This window comes from Nothoprocta perdicaria, unplaced genomic scaffold, assembly GCF_003342845.1.
Source record: "Nothoprocta perdicaria isolate Ctin4 unplaced genomic scaffold, notPer1 scaffold_29, whole genome shotgun sequence".
NCBI classification, from domain to species: Eukaryota; Metazoa; Chordata; class Aves; order Tinamiformes; family Tinamidae; genus Nothoprocta; species Nothoprocta perdicaria.
This window is the reverse complement of record NW_020455521.1, coordinates 5165836-5188685: the sequence shown is the minus strand read 5'-3', so window position 1 is coordinate 5188685 and position 22850 is coordinate 5165836. Positions and strand designations below refer to the sequence as shown.

Genomic DNA, 22850 nt, shown 5'->3' with positions numbered 1-22850 from the left:
TAGAGGTCCCTTCCAACCTTAAAAATTCTGTGAATCTGTGAATCTGTGAGATAGTTTGTGATTCTTCACAGAATAGTTGGTGCAGAAATACCTGTAAAGCCTTCAAAGACATACAGTGTTCACTTCTGCCTCCGCTTTCCTTCTCCTTATAGAAACATTTCTGTTATGTAGCAAAGCCTCTGAGTAACTTAATGGGTTAAAGGAAACTCTGCTTGTAGATTCTGAAGGGGGCAACCTCACTGTTTCAGGTCTGAGGATTGATACGAATATTTCTGGATGAATTATTCATTTGCTTTTACAAGATGTACAGAACTAGGGMGAAAAGACAAAGTCTTATTAACAAGAATAATACTTAAAACTGTTGGTCCATGACTCCACACTCAGGTAACTTTCCTAGTGGATTCTATTAGATCTGTTAGTAAATACAGACCTACTTGTTCTGCTCTTTTTAGTTTATGTTTGTAAAATACCTTTAATGGTACTGAAACTGGAGTAAAGGATGAGGTGCTGGCTTGTTTTCTTCTCCAGAAATAGTGATTATTCACAGTTCTGAGTTTGGCGTAACACACTTACTCCAGGGGGAAAACTCTCAGCGTTAAGTACCCAGYCCTGGCTTGTAGTATGGGGGTTGAGGCTGAAAATCCTTGAATCTACTGAAGTAAGGTTTAATATGTGTGTATGCACGTGTGTGTATGTGTACCTATAAGTCTGGCATTTGAAGGGGGGGTTCAGAGCCTTCCCCTAATTGCAAGCAGAATAAATGGGTTTCTTTCCYGCTCAGCGGTAACTGTATCAAGTCCATGTGCTTTTTGCTGCTAACTTGTTTCTGAGCTCATTCCCAGACCTTGTATCTTTTGTCTTGCTTTTTTTTTCCTTCTGTTTGTTGGTGAGAGAAGTGTCTTGCAGAAAGCACAACTGCATTTTGGAAAATAAAACCCCAGTGAGGGCTTTAAATATATATAAATATTTTAGTAGTTTGGTTAAACATCTAAGCAGTATAAAACCATCATGCCCAGCAGAGAGTGACCTTTCCATAACATATAATGATAAAAATGTAGTCATGACTTAATTATAAAAAAATTTTACTGATTAAATACATTTTTAATTTACAGTGGTACCATAACAAACATAATGGACTTGCAGAGCTTTACTTAGGACACTGTTACTTGCATGTGAAACAGAGCTTTCCTCCTGAAGGCATTTCCAGGGGTTGGGTCAAACCATAGAAGCCTGGAGTACATCAGAGCCATCTCTATCCTAACAATGTATGGGGTCTAGCGGAATTTCAAGGATATATTTGAGATCTGCTGCTATGCTGCAGTTAGCATTTGTGACCTAGTTTCTAGATTTCTATAAATCAGGTAGCATATGTTTTCTGTAAGAGCCAGTTAACTTCCTTGCATTTAAACAAAACTAAATGGATTTTAGCCGCCTGCAGTGATGCAGGCAGCCCTCAGAGGGCACTCCCTGCTCCCACTGCCGGCTTTGCTGCTCTCCTAGCCCAGCACAGAGGGGAGAGGATTGAATAAATTGGATTGACTAAAGCACAGCCACTGATCTATGGCCAGGCACAGACCTTCAACATCTAACTTAAGTTACAAAAACAACCCATTGATACACAACTATAAAAATAGGGGGAGAGGAAATTGAAAAAATACAAAAATTTAATTCTACTGTAAGACTTGTATCAAAATTTAAAAAAAAACTGCCAGACAAAAAGTAAGTAAACATCATACACTTAACCTCCACCTMCCTCCACCCTGGTTACGGCTTCGGGGGACCTGGGTGTCCTGTCCTTTATTTTTTGCTCTTCCCTCCCGAGCTTGCCCGCGCTTTGCCAAGGGCTTCTGCAGGGCTCCTGAGGAGGAGCTACTGGACGCCCGTGGCTGAGCAGGCTGGGAGGGCTCGTGGCAGCCAGCTCTGCTTGCTCAGAGTCCTCCAGGAGGAAACGGATGTTAGCACTGAAGAAATGACAGGAACCTTTGGCCTTTCCTGGCAGGAAGGCTTGGGCGCAGGAAGGGTTGTCCTTGGACATGGGTTTGAGCTTCATTCCATGGGGTTAAGGCCAGGCTTGCTGGTAAGGCAGAGCAGGAATTGCTGGCTATGCTGCTGACTTGCCAGCTTTCTGGAATAGCACAGGCTTGGTCACTCTAACGAGTAAAAAGCCAATTCTCAGCTCACTAAAGCTCCCTGTGATCCTCATTCCCCACGCAGGGGAGCAGGTGCTGATGTAGCGTAAAAGTGTCATGTTTGGCATGTTTGCTTTCCTTTATAGTAGTTCAAATCACACCRACTCTTTCTCTTTTGCTAAAGCTTCTTGTAATGTTTTCTCAGGTTGTGCGTGGTGGGKTTTTTTTTTTTTTTTTKTTTGTCTCCTTCCCTTCYGGCCCTGACAAACCCTTTACACGGATGTTCAGTACAGCAGGTGTGCGGGAGCCAAGTGAAAGCTGTGGCCCATGGCTGCAGAAAGCTGAAGCGGAGGCTGCTTCCCAGATGAGAGCAGCATCTCGGAGGCGCGTTCCCGAGCCGCAGGGAGCGGCAAGCAGCTCCAGCCCCTGCACCACGGTGAGGGGAGCTGAGGCCAGAGCGGCACTGCTCGCTCCACCAGCTACTGCTGGGGCAGGAGAAGGAGCTRTCAGAACAGTAATTCCAGAAAGATGGAAACCCAGCAACTGCAGGCGAGCGTGGGGCGGGCAAGCAACATTTAGGAGATGGTCTGGAGTGGTTTGAATCCTCTCAAGGGGCAAAATGCTTCTATTTTATTTTTCTGATTTCCCCCTCTATAAACAGTTTCCATCTAAGAACAGAAGAACAGTACCCACAAGGGCTCGCTTCTGAGCCTTCCTCTATCATTAGATTTGATAATTTTCTACTGACATAACTTATCTGCCTTATCCTCTCAGTCATAAAAGAGGTGGATTCCACTTCAATGTGGAAGTCAAACAGTAAGAAAACCAGAATATTGAACCTGATTTACATACCGAACGTTGTGATTATATCTTAAAAACTACTTTTTAATTTAGATTTAAGAAAAGTTTTGAAGAAGCCCAAAGCAGCTTACCTTATGCAGGCTTTATACATGATAAATGTATTAGCAGACAGTAAACGTAGTAGAACGTTAAGAACAAGAAGTTAAATTAAAATGGTACTTCTCCTCCATACTTCCTTAACTGGAATCCGCTAAAAATCTTCCTTTTATTTCTTCTCCCAGTGTTCGTGAAGCATGAGGCTAAATACACTGTCACAAAAGACTACAATTTTCATACTTGACTTCAAGATACTGGTATGACTGTCTAGAAAAAAGTAGTGCAAAACATGTTGATAGTCAAAGAAAGGCCATGTCCTTGCTCGCTGTGCCTTTGGGATGGAAACATTCTCCCCCCCATGCAGGGAGCACAAAGGCAGGCAATGCTTCATGGTGTTCTTAAAATTTGAACAAAGTTTTTGGGGAATATCCCCGATTTTCCTTGCATCTCTCCACTCATCCAGTCCTCATCCACGACTTCCAGCTCTGTTATTGTATCGCCCGCCTGCAAGAGAACAGGTGACATGAGCCCCGGCAGGTTGTAGTAAAAAGGTAACACACACACAGCTGATGCCATTCAGGACAAAGTTGGTCTCTCTTCTCCAGTAGTTAGACCTCTTTGGGACTCTATTTGCCAAAAATGGCTCTAACTTCTATTCAGGTAAGCAAACACCTGTCATCTGTTGAAAAGTCACCACTTTTTGGAAAGGAAAATTAGTTCTGCCAAAGCGCTTTAGGTAGGCAATGCAGGCTGCCGCCTTATGCACATTTCCGTTTTATTAAAGGCTTTCTTTAAATGCCTCAAAGCTTTGTTTTCAATTTAGTTGCATTTTTTTTCCAGCCCTTGGAAGCTTTTCCCTCAGCAGACGTTCCCCAAAAGCTACGCAGTAGTGTCAGCTCCGTCTGGTCTTGCAAAAACTCCAGATCTTGTCTGATCTTTTGTTTCTAGTTTCATCTTCCCCTGTCCCACCCTCCATGTGAGGCCCTGTCGCAGCCCTTGCCTTTTTTCCAGTGCCCCCCTCCCCCTTTTCCTCTGCAAAGGATCATCTGTCTTTTCACTGTTGCAAACTCCTGCTGCAGAAACACATTATTTTGTGTGCCTTAGAGTACATTCTTGCTAATAACGCTCTTCTGGACCTGCTTGGAAGCTTTGCTGCTTCTCAGACAGTTGCTTTTGAGGACACCGTTATGGAAGTCATGACTTTGGAGATAAAGCTGTGYGCTGTTGGACGCTGGCTCTGTATCCAGCAAGAACTGCCCCTGGGGCGCATGGAGCATCCAGCTGCCCAACCCTACTGGAGGCCGTGTCCCACTGCACTCAGGGCCGCTTCGAGCCCCTGCTGCTGTGACTGCTGCTTGGGCCGTATTGCACCTTCTCTGCTGCCTTTTTAACTGAACAGCACGTTCCTGTAACTGCATCAAGTGAGCAAGAACTGAAGAGGGCTGCTCTGCAAAAGGATGACGGTTTTTGCTCTATCATGTTTGCTGGAATAGTTAGGTCACAGAATGACTTGGATTCCCCCCCTTTTTTTTTTTCTCCTTCTTCACTTCTCCAAAGTCTTTTTCTGTCCCCCCTTGGTGAAATCTTTGAAGTTTTGTTAAAGTGAAAACTTCTAGAAAGGCTGCCTACCAAATGTATTAGTATTTATTTCTCCTTTTTGCTCAACGTAAGTRTATTTTTTAAATACATATAAATCCTTTTTTAGCATTCGTTAKGAGTGTTTTTAAAAAGAGAGTACTTACTTTGAATGAAAGCTCATCTTCATTTTCTCCATGAAAATCATAAAGAGCTTTGGCTTTTCCTTTCTTCCCTCCTCGACCCTGTGACTCGACCCTGGCTGCAGGATATGGACAACACAAGTTATTTGGATTGTACTGAACCAGAGCTTTGTTTCTGGAGAAGTCCCCTGGCCCTCTTGTCATCCCTCGCCCATACAGTGCCCAATGCCGGTAATTAGCAAAGTCAGTGTCCTACTTGGGGGAAAAAACCCTGTCCCTACTGCTACCAGTTCATTGTACAGTACAAACTCACTCTCACATCCTGCTTATAAAGGGGCTACATTTTWAAGATCACTTTGCTGAAATTCCCAGTGGCAGAGGAAGGCTGTATTTTCCTCTCTACACTTGGAGATTAAGGGGCTTTGTAGAGCTGCAATTAATGTGCACTCTTAGTCACTCAGAGGGGTGTTATTCCCTCTTGGCTTTCACTGAGGGCTTAGCTTCAGAATCAAGGAAGATAAATGTGATTGTTGTGTCCTCTGTGAAGATTCTGACCACATGGATTCTAGGGATAAGTATCTTTATATAACACCTAACTGTCACAACCTAAGGAATAACGATCTGCCTGCTAGCAGGAGCACTGTACCTGAGAAGGTCTGAACAAAAACCGCTGGGAAAATCCCCTCCTTCTCATTCAGTCTTCCTCTGTACCACTCTGCATCTACTTGTTCCAGTATTAGGATGCAGTCTCCCTTTTTGAAGGATAAATCATCTTTGGTTTCTGCTGTAAAATCATGTAGTGCTTCACACCACTCTACTGAATGTCGGTTGTTCTATTCAAGTGAATAAAAAGAGAAAAAAAAAAATTAATTTCCAAAGTGTGAATGGAGCCCATCAGCATCAGCTCAGTGATTCTGGTGAAAGAGGGGTAGAGACTTAGGTCTCCTGACTCCTCCTTCATACAACACTCATTGCGCGTGCAGACTAGAACAACATTTCAGTAATTACTACAGATTTTTGCCTATGTATATTCCTTTTAATCATTAATAAGAATTAATAGGATTAATAAGAAATTCAACATTAATCCACTGCGACAATAGTRGAAACAAAATAGAGCTAATGAGAACTGTGCACTCTTTTGGTTAAAAAATACTTCTTTTGCAAGAAGCTATGAATTTATCAATTTAGACCAACTGTCAAATTTCTATGTTACTGCAACATCATGCAACTCTGCAAGGTCATGTTAATTTTGCAATTTAAAGCTGTGCAGCAAGCATGACATGGTACAGAGATAACAGAAAGTCTGTGCAAGCCTGTGGAAGATGTACAGCAAGTCTGGCCCAGCCTATAAAAACCTGTTACCTGAGGAAGGGAAGAGGAACCTTCCACCTTGCTCTTCGGCGATGCCCTTACACCTGTGGAGCAAAGGGCAGCTTAGAACAGACGCAGTGACTTTCAAAACTTTACTAATGATGGAAATTTTAAATATTTCAAGTGGTTATAAAGAGCAACTCTTAAATCCTACTCTTTTTTTTTTTTTTAATCTGTCCTCTCTCCAGCTCCTTCCCTATCCACTGTCCGTTTGAACTTTTATCCCATATCCTTTTATGCTGCCTGTATGTATGCAATGCTAATCTATGTGCTGGAGGAAGATGCTTGCAGGGTCGCTAACATACTCATACCTGTTTCAGGAAGGTCTTCTATTACTTCCACAAAATTCAATGGGAAAATTCCAGATGTGCCTCTCAGCTCTCCTTTGGCCCATTCATCGTTTACATATTCTTTAAGGATGATAGTTTCACCTTCTGAAAAACTGAGTTCATCTTTCTGGTCTCCAATATACTCAAACCGGGCAACACATCTTGGGCCTCTGTACAAACAGAAAAAGCTGTTTTTGCTATTGTCCAGTTATTACTGAGAAGACAACATTATTCAAAAAATGACTGATACTTTTTCATTGAAGAGGGAAAGAATGCACTGAAGATAGAATAGGTGGAAAACTGGAGTCTAACCTTGGCTACCTCTGTTCTCAAAGGAGGCTGAAGTTTGAAGCGGCTGGACAAGTACCTACTTCTTGCACTCACCTCCTGGTTGCTGTAATGTTTGGCTTTGTTTCTCTTCCAAAGGTAGCAAGAAAAACACCTTGATTCTGGGCTACATGTCCAGATTCTTATTTTTGCCCATATACAAGTAAGTATCCTAAGCGTTCATGGGGGAGGTAGTTTTTATATACTTCTTGACAAAGTTTATTCTATAACCAATTCATCCTAGGGGTGCTGAAATAAGATACCTACCTCGAAGAGAAACCTTCCTGCATCTGTTCAGTCTAAAAAAATTGGTATGATACTGAAGAGTGAATTCATTTTTTTTCTTCTTTTGCCTTGTTTAAATAGAATTAAAAAAATACTGTTCTAACAAATTTTATGGACTTCCATAAATGCCAGGCCAAAAAAGCAGCAATAGTAGAAACAGCCTTTACATCTTCCGACAGCATCACTTAATCCAGTGTAGAGACTTCATTTCCCCCTCAGCCTTGAGGAACAGCCAGGTCCCTGTGCCCAGCTGCTGGGCTGCACAACTACAGTAGGTCTGAGCTAGAGCCAGCTCCCTGCTCGGCCCTTCCTCCTCCTCCTCCTCTGCCTTGTGGGCAGCAGCCAGCAAGGATAACTCTAGTCCAGGATGTGGGAGCAATCAGGGGCTACTTCTCTACAACCATACTCTCCTTAAAGAGAAAAGTGATGGACTAATTTTTTTAACCTATTAAGTGGGTCTTAGTCTTTATCTTTTACTTAAATCCAAGAGTTTTATTAAAGTTCATTGTACAGTACAAATTCATAAACTTTTAAAAATGAAGCTGTCAAAACACTAGGATATATTTAGGTGAAGTAGCTGCTAACCATATTAMACTCAGTGCAAATGACACCATTTTCCACTTTCTTTTTAATCTCTTAATAAATCTAGAAGGGGAAAAAAAGGTAAGATTTATCGACTCACTTCACACAATGCGATGCACAGACTATTTTTTTCTTGTTGTTTTCTTCTGGAACATCAATCTAATAAGACAAAACACATTGATGTATCTATAATCAACTTTTCTTAAAATAATCGATTTTCAAATAAGCATCAGCTCTAGCTGTGACATCCATTTGACACTACATAATCACTTATGCTCTGATATATGACCATATTTGAGTTTTTTGGTTTTGTATGGCTGATGTTTCATTTTTCSACCTCCTGCAAACAAGCACTATTTAATGTTTCTATTATTAGCATTGTTTAGTATTTCTCCATTGCATAGCTGAATGACAGAAAATGGGACTGGATGCTACTACAGAGCACCAAACTTTCAATTGATAATTGCTATCTTATCTCCTAGCACAATTTTGTCTCCCAGTAGATAAAACTACTGTTTAGCTGTCAGGGGCTGGGTAGCCCAGCACTTGCCATCTGTACTCGAAACAAACACATCTCACTTCGGCAGGGACACAGTGRCTGTACACAAAGAAAGGTCAGTTTGGAGAAAAACAAAGTAATTGTTTTCATCTCATTTGCAGCCAGGCACCATGTGCTTGTTATAGAAACTGGAGAAATTCAATTAAGACAAAACCACTGTGTACACAGCGCACAGCCAGTGCTCTGTCGCCCGAGGACTGCAAGTGCATTTTTGCTACGAGCTCTAGGGCAGCCCTGCCATTTAGGGTAGGACCCCAATCCTACAACGTGAGCCAGGCCTCACTGCTCTCTCCCGTAAGCTGCTGCTCACAAACCCAACAAGAACGAGCTGTTAGCTCCTAGGGAGGGCTGCACAGGAGCACGCTGCCCTGCAGGARAACTCATCTTTGCATCACCCGTGCCAGGCGAGCTTGCTCTGCAAGATGCAGAGCAAATCTTGCTCTGCAAGATTTAACAGCAGTACTAAGGGTGTTCTGTAACTGGAAGTTCAAGCAGCTCAATAGTCAAAAACATGCTGTACTGAGATCAGTGTATTTTGTATTGAGATCAGTGAATTAGTATAGTTACTCCTTCCCTAATAACTTTTCTAAATTTTGCTGAAATAATAGACTTGTGAATTCAAAGGGAAATTACCTTTTAGAACTAAAGCACATGGTTGAAAAACATCTTCCGTTGTTTTTATGAAATTGTATATTTATAACAATGCTGAACTTGTCTTCCTCGCCCCCCCCCCCCCCAAATATATTCATTTCATTGCTTTAACATAATGTTTTTACTAGCCCTCAGGAACAGGAATCTATCAATTAAATTGCCAGTGTAGAAGAGGCTAAGGGATTTAGCTAACCAATTTTTCTTCTGAAAGCAAGTTCAGTGCATTATTTCTAACCATGAGCCTATTCTTTTTAATTCAGTAGGTTTTCAACTGCTAAAATTGCTCTTCAAGCTAACAAGCTAAACAGAGACTCCATTTAACACTCTGTACCTACTACTAAATATTTAGTACTTTCAATACAGCTGCAGTTCTCATCTCTTAAAGAGACAGGTGGCAGCTCTGAGCAAATTTCTGCAGCCCTCAACTGTCCTGTATCTCTGTCCCATTCCTTTTGGCTGGACTGCAAAACAGCACCTGCCTCTTGTGTGCAGTTCAGAGCCCAGCGTGCCACCCAGCAAAGGCTCCTGAGGCAGCCTGGTTGCAATAAGGGTTTCCTTGGGCTCTGTTCAAGGGGACAAGCGYGAGAGGCCGGGGCAGGACGCAGACATCTTGCTGAGCTTCGATTCTGATGGGCAGCCAGGAAAAATCAGCTGCTCTGCAGGCCCAGAGAAATCACTCCAGGTAACTGAGGGAGTAGGACAGGTCCTAAGGGCTACCGTTCTCCCACAAGGGCTTGAAATTAATGGGAAAATAATATCCAGACCAAARCTTGGGCTGCTAACTCAAGCATCTTCCTAATACCATGCAAACAAATTCAACGCATCTTCTGTGCTGCCAGGGAGAAAGAGCAAATGGCATAAAACASGCAGGAGCTACAGTTAACTAACTGGAACCACAAAAGATATCTATGGGATCTTATGTATATCACCATATGCAAAGCATACATACAACTACTTTAACAAAGTTGGCTGGAAATATCCCTGTGAGATTCCCACATTTTCCTCTGTACCACTCCGCGTCAATCTTCTCCAGAAGGCAAACGGTGTCTCCAGAGCGAAGCTCCAGGTCCTCAGCGTGCTCTGCAAGACAGCAGCGTTGCAGTGAAAGCAGCTCTCACAGTCACTGCTTCTTTCTTCAAGTCTTCTTAATATAACCCCCAGACAGAAGTGACATGAGCTTTTAAAAAGCCTTAAAAGCACATTGCTGAACAAGTGAATTTAACTAAAAGACCTGGCTCAACTACAGCTAAACCTATGGATTAGAACAACTTCACTCGCAGCACTTGCAGACTGAGATTCCTGATTATTTTAAAGCTGTAATTCCTAAGTAAATTCCCATCTTGAAAGCTGTGGAGTAAAGCAAGCTTCCAGGTTATCCAGATGTACTTACCCGCAGGAAAATTGTGCAAGACTACAGCATGAGGCCCATTTGTGACAGAAGCCTTTGGAGGAGGGTTTGAATCCTGGCAATGGCAAATAAATGCAAGAAGTTTATAAACCATGAAGGATGTAAATACAGATTCTCTGTTATTTATTCTGAAAGTCATTTTTCTGATTTTTGACAATAATATTGCCATGATATCATAGCAGGTGACAATTTGTCACAATCTGACCTGAAAATATTTTTTTTTTTTTTTTTTTTTTTTTTTTTTACCAATGCAAACCAGACAGGACTTTGGTGAAGTCTATCTTTCATGCCATAGAGGGAAGGGAGGGCAGCATCACTGCCACTCTTGCAGGTGCAGACAGAGCCTCCTGCATCTGGAGCAATCCTGGCCACCCTCGGGGCCAGGGTTATGGCCCATTCTGTGTGGGGCTGTGTGTGCTGCTGCTTGCTCCTGCCTGCCATGAGTATTTCTTTTTTTTTTTCCCCCCTTCCTTGCTTTGAGAGAGCATCTCAGCCCAAATATCCCATAACACGCAGAAGGGACAGCAGATCTGTCATTTGGCGAGTATTTTGGAGGTGAGGGCAAGCCACTAGGCCTTTGCTTGCAGGAACATAGCACTGAGGCTAAATGACAAGTTTGTTGTAGGATTTTTATAAAGAGAAGATACCTTATGAATGCTGTGCCTTCATCTCTGTTTCACCCACCTGATTCCAGTTTGGCACTCCAGAATCACTGTCTCTGCTCCATAAGTAGACTGTCCCCACGTTTTAGGGTGCTTCACTTTTTTGGGGGTGCTGGTTTTGTTTTTATTGATTTAATTAACCACTAGTATATTTTTCAGTGTAACCTTCTAAAGTTTAGGTTAAAGTACTCAATGCCAGGAATCTTAATGATTAAATATCAGTCAGTAGAGAAAAACACCTTACCTTACAGGACGGTTCTCTGGGGTTCCTGGGAAGGTGGTTTTCCTTGGCAGCTCYATGAGGCACAGGTAGCTTGAAAAGAAATTGAGGGGAAGATAATAATTTGTTTCATTTTTAAGCACCTGACATTTCTACTATATGTGAAAATACTCTGATGATGGAACTATTCAGACCATGTATTACAGGTGACTACTTTTTTAAGCCCRGCAGAAGAAGACTGAGGCCTATGGAAAGCATTCAGCAGTATGAACTGTCCTAGTTGTTGCATCCAGCTTTAAGTATGTGACCTCCCTTAACTTTACCCATGGCACATGGCACCAGTGGTTGGCCATGCACTGTAATACAAGAAAATATTCTTATGTCAAGGAGGGCTCTGGAGAAACTGCTTGGAAAGAGAAATTCATGGCACAATATGTGAGAGCAGGAATTACCAATGAACTCCTAGAATTACTAGTGAACTACTAGAAAAAAAAATCAAAAACCTCACCTACAGTATATCAAAGGTTTCTTATATAAATGGGAAGTAGCACACCAGGTAGGAATCAACTTTTTCCTTATCTCAGAGCTGTCCCTATTCATACTAAGATACAACCTTCTCCCTCACACTCCTCTTCTGCACCTGAAGGCAGAAGTGCAGATCAAATAGAAGGCACCAGAAGGCTTCCACTTTGGGCTGAAAGTTGTCTCCAGGCTACAGTTGCATGTTCACCATAGGATTTTTAAGAGGTGGGGTTTTTTTTTTTTTTTTTTTTTTAAGTTTTTAATACACACACACACACACATAAATACAGACCACTTTCCATTGCATATTACTATTTATTAGTGTTTTCTGAGAAAGATTTTGCTGATAGATTGTTTCTGACAGCCATATCTTAATAATCTACCTTCGTATTTCTGTTCTTTTACCACTATTTTCWTTTTTTTTTTTTTTTGGTAAATAGCAATGTAAGACAGAGTATCTCAACTCACCATGTATTTATTGTAGAGAGGATGACCTGGCTTAGGCCTAGGAGGTAATGCTGGATCTTGATTTTTTAAGACTTGGCTCTTTGCTCTCTTGGCTCCCAATCTGAACTTGCTGTTTTTTCTGTCACAAGCAAGGTCAGAAGTGGAGCGGGAAAGAGGGTCCTTTTGGGAGGAGGTCTTGGCTGCAGAGAGCTTTGGTGGAGGTGGCCTTCCAGGAGCACCTTTAGGTGGGGGAGGTCGGGCTGGTATAATCTTTCCATTCACAGGCCTAAAACATGGGGTGAACCATCAAAGAAACAGAGAAACACGTTAGCAAGTTGGCCACCTTATTCTCCASCACAGCCTTGGCAAAGGAACATGCGACCAGGGAAAGGATCTGGACTGTATGACATAGTATCCACAGTTCTCCAGGCATACAGGAACCCTTCTGACAGTGGGACTGTCACCACTTCTGCTAATCAACAGTTGCTTTTGTGAAACCCACGCATGCACTGCATATGTAAAACCAAACATGAACAAATACTTACTATTGCTAGGCTTTGTAGCGTAGTTGTGTAGCCGAAACAAGGTTCTCTTGTCCTGACGCTACAAGCAAAGCATACTGTGTGTTTCAGCCCACAGACTCACGGTGTAGATGACAACCGAGCCGTGTTGGCTGGCCCAGTCTCTGCCTTGTCTGGGGAGGCAGCAGCTGCCACCTCTGCTCTTTCCACACTCAAACGCAGCCGCACGCGCGAGCTGCTCATGGAAAGGTCAGCGACACGCAGGAGGAGACGTCCCATGGGCAGCCCCGGGGGAAGAGGTTACATGCGCAGAACGAAATGAGCGTCAGCAGCCACTGTGCACGTGCTGAAGAGCCAAATAGCTGCTCTGTGATGGCCCTGCTCACACTGACAAGCTRCAAAGCAGCTAGCTACATGGGCCTGCTTATTTAATACTGTGTTAAAGTGGTCTAGGGAGAGTCTAACTGAGCAAACTAACAGAGAAACACACCAGATTGCTGAACAATTCCACTCACCTTGGGGGAAGCGCAGGCTCTGTGTGAGGTGCTCCTGGCTGTTCTGAATGATCCGACTCCTACAAGAGTTAAAAAGAAAAAAAACAATGCCATTATAAGTAAGAAACCAACAAAAAAGGGATCTTGTTTGAATGATGCGTTTTGTGTTTTACATTATATGCTATAGACAAATAAAATGAGTTTCTGGGCTTCTGAGAACACAGTAAAAAAAAGAAATCAAGCTTTATTCTAACATTTTRAAGTCTTGCTGGACATGCAGAGAGATGCAAATAACCTGGCAGAGTACCTGAATCAGAGCTTAAATTGTACATTAGGTTTGAGCCAGCCCTCTTTTCCTACTACATTAAAGTCAGAGCCTAAAAGAAAACTCAGGCCAGACACAAAAAAATCGTTTTTTCATTACCCAGAAGATGCCAATTTGGCTGCACATACCTTACCGATTTTGTTTTAACATTGACAGTTGAAGCACTTAGCTCTGATCAGGCTTAGAATAGAAAACATTACATGGATACAACTCATACAGGTGAGATTTTATTGCAAATACTGTTAGCTGTGCTTCAAGAAGGCATCTCCACGTGTTTCCTAAGGAGCTAATGGGTAAGTCCTGGGGAACTGTGGAGATGCAGGAGTCACTGCTCCCAATTGCCCATCCTGTCCCTGTCAGAAATCACTGTCCCRCAGCAGAGGCGGTGCAAAGGACCATGTCCCACGTCTGAAGGGCTCGCATGTCACTAATGGATTAACTGAGTCACCATCCTCTGCCTCCTGCCATTCACTGCCATCCCAGTGCCAGGGAGTGCCGCCAGCTCAGCTGAACCGGTGAAATTGTTTGTACGGCAGCTTAGTAAATCAGACTGCTTAATCTGGTTTCAAAAGATAATATTTTAAAAGGGCTGACAAGTTATATTTACTTAATTAGGGATACATGTGCTAGAAATTCATAAAGTTTCTTTCCTTTCTCTGCATCTAGACAATATCTGAATGTATGTGGTGGCAAAATTTTGACTCTCGACTAGGTCTCCAAAGGAATATTCTTGATCATTAAAAAGTACAACCTGCTACTTTCAGACTGGGATATTACCATAATACCTAACATTTTCCTCCTCCCTATGAAAGGGGGCAATCATATGCTAACCAAAGCACGTGTTAAACAGCTTTTACTTTTGCTGGTTAATCATTTCTGCAGCCAAATGCTCCTAGTTTTGCAAGTGATGGTTTGTGTAATACTTTATTACGAATTCATTCTCAACGTTCACCACTTAACAAAGGAAATCAGCTCAAGTAAATATATGAATTTATATTTARAGGGGGAAACTCAAAATTTGTAGCAGGTTGTTGATAGATAATAGAAGCATAAGGCCCCTGCATTCAATGCTACTGAAGGACTTAAGAGAGAAAAAAACAGTTTGCAAGTTCTTTGCAAAGATGGAATTTAAATGTTTTAGTGGATGTGATATAGTCCTTTCTAAGAAGGAAAAATGAGATCCTCTGAAGCTGACACAAGATCTTCTACACGCTTTTCAGAACAACCTGGACAATCATATACTATGATAGATATCATACAGTATAAATCAGATACTATATGATAGACGGTAGATATCTCAGGTTTGTATTGTGTTATATAATATTTTCTTTAGCATCTTGTATCTGGGAACTATTTCTTCAGCATTACTGAGAAGAGTTGAAACCTCTGTGAAAAGCCTCTTCAGCCACCATGTTTAAAAAACACTTTATCCTCTCAGCAAAAATAGCCACAAAGATATTTGTTGGCAGCTGTCCAACCTAGTTAGGCCTTTCAGATTGATTTGATCTTGTTACTGCCTACAGTTTCCCCAAGAATCTCTGCCACTCTTGCCATCACAGCTCCCTATATTCGGAAATTCACTTGGCAATGTCATGTCCTCATTTATTTAGCAAATCCGTGTCAAAGGGCTCGCAGGATGCMGAGCTACAGCTTGGTATTTGTGCAGGAGGGAGGCGCAAGAGGCCACCTTTTTGAAGCAGACAGTTCTGCTTACTCAGGCTCTGACCAAACCAATAGAAAAGCTGGCTTCACTCCCCTCTCTATCTACAGAAGCATTTTCTTTTGGCCTGAGATTAGTGCATATACAGAAAGACACCTTCTATGTGAAGGTAAAAGTGTCTAAAGGACTTTGACAGTTTTGACTATGTAAATCCTAGACTTTGAACTCACTTGGCAGGGTTTGGGGAATTAAGCAGTAGAACACGATGGATCCAGACACAAAGTACAGAAAAGTCAAGGTAGATGTGATCAAAGTTTAGTAAAATCAATAAAGTGCTTTTTCAGAACTGAAAGCAGTCTAAATTATCTGTTTAAATTAGAGGATGCAATTAAAAGAAGAAAGCCTTATATTTTTAAAGTAGCCCCTTTTATCCTTTGGTCCTTCAAGTAACTTACTTTATAAAGAAGTGAGAGTCACAAGAGATCTGTTAAGCAAAGACGACATAGTTTTAACACAGGAAAACAGTTCTAACTTACCACCTTTTTTACTTGATCACCATTGTTGCATTCTCCCACTGCGACAGAAGAAGTGTTCCCAATAGGCTTTTCAGCAGGAAGTGGTGGAGGGCTATATGGGATTTCACTTAAAGCTGGAAAAAAAAAAAAAAAAAAAAAAAAAAAANAGTTCCCGAATGAAAACTTAATGGTTTCTTTACAGAGACCAACAATAGACAGGAGGAAATCCACTTTGATTTTGTGCATTTAGCACATTTTTGTGAAGACAGCTGCCCCAAAGCCTGGGCAGCCAATGGGCAGGATCACTCAAAGACCAGTGGGGAAAAAAAAAAAAGAAGGAAAAAAAAAAAAAAAAAAAGAAAAGGATGTAAATGGAATGTCCTAACTCTGAGGCTGGCCATAAGAGAACCTCCCCTTCTGCATAAAGCTCCTTCACTGAATTAACTTGCTGATGTCCTGAGAGTTAGAGGTTTCAGAGGTGGTACTTATTACTCTATAAGCGCAGGAGTAGCACAGTGCCTACCCTGAGAATGTCACGCTCATCACTGGATACCCCGAAACACCATCACCGTCTCTCAGCCACATTTCTAAACTGGCTCTTGTTTTTTTTTTCAGCTGTCAGCTCTTGGAATATCTTTCAGGCTGGGAAACAGCTGAGGGTTATTTCAAGTAACCATGAAAGATCATGAGACTTGGACACCTGAAAAATCACCAGAAAGGTAAAAGCAGAAACAGAAACTGTTGCCTGCTAGAAAACTCAGGGTGACAGAAAGAAAAGAGGCAGGAGTGCCCTGATAGTCCTTAAGAAGCCAAGCAAATTTAGGAGATCAAAGAGGAGACAGTGCTTCTTTATCTATGGAAGACAGATGACCTTCTCAGTCTCAACAAAGAGCACAAAACCTGTTAATTATTTTATGAGATTAATTTTAAAAGTCTTTCCTATTGTAACCTAAGAAACACAAGTTTTGTCAGTGTATTTACCCATCAATTTGTCTTTTATACTGGAATCTTGTCATCTATTTTACATAATATGTGCCTATCAAAATTATTTCTTTAATAAAACAAAATAAAACAAACTYAAGACGCTTAAGGTCTTTCCAACCTTGAAAGTATATAAAAGCATACATAGACAGACTCTGCATTTATGAATTCATGACAAATATGAGGGGAAATTGCCCCTCTACTCAGCTCTGGTGCAGTCACACCTAGAATACTGTGTGCAGTTCTGGGCTCCCCAGTACAAGAGGGATGTGGAGCTTCTGGAGAGGGTCCAGAGAAGAGCAACTAAGATGATTAAGGGAATGGAACATCTCTCGTACGAGGAGGGACTGAGCTGGGCCTGTTTTCTCTGGAGAAGAGTAGGCTGAGAGGGGATATGATTAACATGTATAAGTTCATGATGGGAGAATGCAGGGAAGAAGGGGACAAGCTCTTTGCATCGGTGGCCAGTGATAGGACGAGGGGTAATGGACATAAGCTGAAGCACAGGAAGTTCCRTCTCCAGGTGAGAAGGAACTTCTTTACTGTKAGGGTGACAGAGCAGTGGAACAGGCTGCCCAGGGAAGTTGTGGAGTCTCCTACTCTGGAGGTCTTCAAGACCCGCCTGGATGCCGCCCTGTGCCACATGCTCTAGGTGTGCCTGCTTGAGTGGGAAGGTTRGACTAGATGATCTCTAGAGGTCCCTTCCAACCTTGAATATTCTGTGACTCTGTGAAATTCCATCCAAATGAAAACTTTCTGCTGCTCATTTCACAAAAAATACTCTCAGGAAAAGAAGAGCTCACAAGAAAATGAATGTTTGTTTTAACACTTCAGTTTTTAACACTTTAGTTGCATTGTCCATGAGCTAAAAGGCTGGCAAGATGTTTAAAAATGGATCAGTTCACAGATGTCTCTCCCACAGTTTTAAGGGCAAGTGTTGGCAATAACTGAGCACGAAAAAAAAAAAAACAAGACGAGAAAAAAAAAAAAAGAGGTAAAGTTCTTCCATTCTTCTAAATTAGTGTGATGAGAACTAAAAGCAATGCCTGCCAGTAATTGCAAGAGAAATTTCCTGTTATCATTCTTTACTGATATATAATGAGTACTAGAGATTTATGCAAATACACCACTTCAAATCTTAACATGTAAACAGATGGCCTAATTTCCCTATCTTTACTCTTTATAAAAATAAAATTAAAGCCATTACAARAAGAAAGGCCTCAAAAGCAAGTGAGCAGGTGTTATTTTCAGTGATTTCTAAGTGTAAAAGCTGAAGAGGAAGTATAAGGCTGCCCTTGTAATCACAGCTCAGTAAAAATGTTGATATGGAATGACAGGAGCATTAGCTCGATACCCAGGTATCCAGGTCTGCCCCCCTTTTGACAGTGCTGGCTTTGGGGGTTTCTTGGGAGTTTTTCTTTTTGGTTTCAGCTGGTCTTTGTAGAATGAATCTCCCTCCTGACCCAGGAGGGCTAAAGACCATCTGTACTGAGACCCTGTGGCTAAAGGACCCCTGCAAGGGAAACCCTATTAAACCCATGTGGGGAGGTTTCACCGTTGTCCAACTGCAGTGGTCTCATTCCTGCCGCTTGCAAGAGCCAGGGCAGCTCCTGTCTGAGGAAGTGCTACTGTGCTTACTTGTAACCTGCTCTTCCCACATCCCATTAACCTTCCAGGTGCAACCTCCTAGAAAGCACTCACCCCTCTCCCTAAGGGAGAGTCCTCAGCCCCCGTCCTTAAGGAGCTGAGTCCACATGAACAGCCCCTTGTGGGACCTTCCATTGCCACTAGAGAGCAGCAAGGGGCCACTTTATCTACGAGTTCAAAAAAGAACGCAGTTAAGAAAAAGACAATAATAAACTTATCGGGTCATTCCTTTCTTTTTATTCCCCTTTTTTTTCCCTAGAAATTACAAAGCAAGATTTCCTTTGTGGAGAATAATTGAGTCTCAGGTTCTTTATAGTGGTTCATAAACACATTTTTCCAATTGAAAAAGCTTTTTATTTATGCTCAGTTATTAACAGAAAGACTTTTCCTAACAGACTTATCTTCACTCTCCTCTGCATTTGTAATCATTTCCACCGCATTTCTCACATACACAAAGGACTGAAAAGCTAGAATTTGAGGGAGGGAAGGAAAGGGAAATCTTCAGGAAACAATGAAAGAAAGTCTTAGGAACATCACCAGGACAGCTTGTTGCTACAAATTTGACTCTRTATCTACTCACTGGAGTGAAACATCAGTCAGAAGGAAAAAAAAAAACCCACTTTTAAATGCTATCTTGTGACATTTCTTTCTAAGCTTCACAGATAAAACGTAAGGCTAAATGTAAGCAACTATTTACTGAAGCGTACAAAGACCTCTCAGCTCTCTGATAAAATCCCAATCTGTGAGATACTGTCAGTGTTATTTCTAGAGCTGAAAAGTATTGCAGGTGGAAGGCATTAGGGATAACTATCAGAAAATTAGTCAGGAGCTCTACATTGCAATGAACACCTAAGGTTTTTACACCAATGTTCCTGTATGCCTTTTTTACAACATGGGTTACTACCCCAAACATTATTGCTTAAACACCCTGAGACATCAGACCCAGCACTTCCCTTGACCCTTGTTGATGTAAGGTGTGAAAATTATGTTTGCATCCTGATTAAAGTATGCTTGGAGCCAAGCTTAATACACTGATGTTGTTGGTCTTCTGATCACAAGAAGCACAAGAACAGCATAAAAATGTCCTCAGCTGATGTCAGAACATGAGTCAACTCAACTGAAGCTACAGTTCAGCAGTGCGGTCGAGCTGACAGAACAAGCTCAGACCATTTCTGATGGAAGGGGTTCCCCAACAACAAAGCTTATTGTCCTCAACTCTCTGCTGCTGCCCCTTAGATCTCCCCCTCCAACGTATGCCTCCCCTCTAATGCAGACAGGAGGCAGGGAGTGGGACACAGCTCTCTTCTCCTCTCCAGCAGTTCAACTGCCTCTGCCAGCCTGTCAGACTGTGCCATGGAAGCATTTGACAGCTATTACAGCTAGCTATCAGCAATCGATTTGTAGATAGTAAATCCCACTTAAAAGGATTTCCTGATAGCAATTTCGCAGACAATTCAGAAGAACTTACATTTCCCGGGTTTAGCTGGGATTCGGATAACAGTGGGTTTCCGGGGTAAAGCTGGTTGAACTGTCTGTTCCTTTACAGGCTCACTTTTGGAGGGGATCTGGAATGGATCTAAAGGCAATAAATAAAGAAATTTTAAAAATACATATTTTTTAAATTGAGCACAACTCTCACCCAGTATTGCATTCATAACTAAGGATATTTATATTTCATTTCTGAGGAATTAAGCATCAAAAATCACAGCTTCCAGGGACATAGACAGCAGGCTGATTTTTCATCAGTACTCAGCTCCCTCTTTTCTGTGCATTTGTATTCAAAGTTGAGTTAACAGAAACATATCCCAGATGTCTTCTGGGATTATACACGTCACTGAACAAGAGCAACCACGTTGCTCGGGAGTAGGGAGCCGAAATCAGGATTACTTTAGGGAAACATGTTCGCAAAGCAGTTGTTCTAATAAGTGGGCATAAATGAACACATTGGCAAAAAGTTTTAATCAATAAAATTTTGCCGAAGCTATAAAGTCAGCACCACACCACATAATGTCTACAGACAGAAACAAAGCATGTAAATATTAGACTGATTATAAAATATTATTTGCTATGGAATAACCAATTTATCTTGAAGAGTGTGTCATTTTGCAGATTATAAACTCCATGTCAGGGGAAGATTGGGGACTGTGAGTCCCGCCTGAGCTCTGCCCCTGCGATTACCACCCACTCCTGTTCAAGCCTGTCCAATCAATCCATCATTTTCCACCAGTAAGATAGGAGCAATGTTTTCTATGTTGAATGAATGCTAGTGCTCACGTCTCTTATTAATAGGCATTGAACATATGTGCATGTAGAAGGCAGCTGTAAAAATATATGTGCATAAATAAAATCAAGGAGTTCCTTCTTAAGTAGACCTTCACGTCCAAGAGCAATGCTTCATTTATACATGTCCTCTGCTATTTACAAACGTTACTTTCTCCTCTAAATCCTACCTTTTTCTCCAACAATATCAAAAAGTACAGTAAAATGACAACACTTAACTGCATCATAAATGCATAAGAGAGAAACTGGAGAAGCCCTCTGGCCAATAAATTCTCCATGACGCATATTCATAGTCCCGACAACTGAGTTGGATTTCCTCTGGTGGCCTTTTCAGACGTGTAGCTCAATGAGATGTTATTTATGGAGTGTCAGAACCAGCCAGAGCACGCTGGGCWTCTCTTCAAATTCTTCAAGGCCTTTAATAAAACACCCTCTTCCCGAAACTCCTACCACACCTTCTGAACAAAGTTGGAAGCTGAGGTCTAGTAACATTCTAACTTTATGTTCAACGCTTAGAAACAGCTAAAATTAAAGGAAAAAGCGCATAGCATGAAGTCATGATTTCATACGGATAATTCTGGGTACTACAATATAATACCATTTACTAATATATTTGAAATCTACCTCTGAAAATGTAAGACAGATTTAAAAAAATCCAGAATATCCAGAATATTCCAAAGCTTTCATAAAGAACTCCCCATAGCCGGCGGCTCCTACATGGCCAAGGTTCCCAGCCCTGTGCCAGCAGCGTAGACAACGTGTGGTGGGGCCTAAGTGCACTCCCACCAGCCCCTTGCTTGCTTATGGATTTGGATAGGGGACGGATCCTTGGCTACGGATATTAATTAACTGTTAGGATATTAATTAACTGATCAGAATGATTTTAGGGTGAGCAAGGGAAGCCCAAGCTTCCTCCTAAGCTTTCTACTCCTGCTGCCGTAAATCTCTCAGTTACGACTCTCTCTCTCTCAGGCCCCTCTCCAGCCGATTCGGGTGCAATCCTGACGAGGCAGCAGGGCTGCGGGCCCCAAAGTTGCGCGGGCCCCAAAGTTGCGCAGGCCCGTGGGGCAGCCCACGGCAAAGGAAAGCTCGGCAAAGGTGAGCAGGGCTGCACAACACAGCAGCAAAAAGCACCCCCTGAGCGAGCGTTCAGCGCAGAGGTGGACAAAGTCCTCCACGGAGGACAAGGAAGTCCTTTCAAAAGCCTCTCTCTTATAAAGGCATATCTCTAGTAAGATCCAGTGGGATGGACTACTCTAAACAATCAAAATAATCACAGGGCTATATTCCTGTAAATGAGCTTTAAGACTGCATGACACTGCTGGTTCTCAGCTGTTTATCATTCCTGTGGTTTGCTCCATCACTCAGCAGTTGGCCGAGGCCTCCATTCCAGTAACTCTGGGAGAAGTCGCTTTTAAATCTCAGGCTTTGACATGCTCCACCTGAGGCTCAGAAATCATCCTGCAAAGCTTCGTCTTTTCACTCATTATCTGACATTCAATTATACTGTTGTCACCTAGTAATTAGCCCAAACCTCATTACCTTGTTTGTGCCGTCCCGTTCCCCTGTGTCGAGCCGGCAGCAGAAACTGGCTGAGTAAATGACTCTGCTGCTCCGTGCAGTGGGGCTGACAGCGTATGAATTTTTGATGTTGTTGAACAACAGTTGGGCTTGGTTTGAGCATAATTCATGGAAGCATGAAAACAGAATTGTTAATACCCTCATTTAAAGCATCTCAGTTCAAGGGAATTAACTTGCCAGGCATTGATCATAAGACTTATCAGAGGACTTCTATCCATCTTTGCTTTTTTCAATAAACTTTAAAAAGGGTATTTGCAGCCTGGGTTTTCCTTAGTCTCATTTTCTGCAGCTTCTGTTTCAACACTTTATTTGATAACGTTTTACAGATATCAGTACACATGTATTATTCACTGGGTTTGTCTCAGGTAGTATAGTTTTAGCAAAGCCTAACCCAGCACAAGCACTCTTGCATTTGCACAAATGTGCTTCACCCACATGCAGGGGCCTGTTTTCAACATGCCCCTGCTTGAAATACAGCTGGAATGACCTCAATGACAATCTGCTTTACCTGATGTGGCACAGTATGAGAGGAATCTGCCAGGGCTAGTAAAAACTTATAAATAACAACCTTAACCTTAACATACAAGTAGCTTTTCCACTGAGGATGCCAAAGGATTAGTTTTGCCTCTTCACTCGCGTATGTTGTACCACAAGCACACAGTGATTTCAATACCTTTTTTTTTTATTTTTATTTTTTTATCATATCCTTGATCTTTCCTGGCAGAAACACTGCATCCAT

General features: G+C 42.0%; 1 protein-coding gene across 4 annotated transcripts in view; it reads right to left on the bottom strand.

Moving 5' to 3' along the window:
• Window positions 1-2509: 2509 nt before the first annotated feature.
• Window positions 2510-22850, bottom strand: part of SH3D19 (SH3 domain containing 19) — a 54075-nt gene continuing 33734 nt past the window's right edge. For 3 of the 4 annotated variants that reach the window (XM_026041641.1, XM_026041638.1, XM_026041639.1), the window contains 13 exons: window positions 19719-19826; window positions 15644-15756; window positions 13144-13202; window positions 12129-12393; window positions 11163-11231; window positions 10239-10311; window positions 9798-9928; window positions 7739-7797; window positions 6427-6614; window positions 6107-6159; window positions 5391-5577; window positions 4769-4863; window positions 2510-3530 (listed from right to left, as the gene is read on the bottom strand). In XM_026041641.1, the coding sequence (XP_025897426.1) occupies window positions 3414-3530; window positions 4769-4863; window positions 5391-5577; window positions 6107-6159; window positions 6427-6614; window positions 7739-7797; window positions 9798-9928; window positions 10239-10311; window positions 11163-11231; window positions 12129-12393; window positions 13144-13202; window positions 15644-15756; window positions 19719-19826 (1517 nt within the window). In that variant the 3' untranslated portion in view covers window positions 2510-3413. The remainder of the gene's footprint in view (window positions 3531-4768; window positions 4864-5390; window positions 5578-6106; window positions 6160-6426; window positions 6615-7738; window positions 7798-9797; window positions 9929-10238; window positions 10312-11162; window positions 11232-12128; window positions 12394-13143; window positions 13203-15643; window positions 15757-19718; window positions 19827-22850) is intronic. The other variant, XM_026041640.1, reaches the window with a different exon arrangement.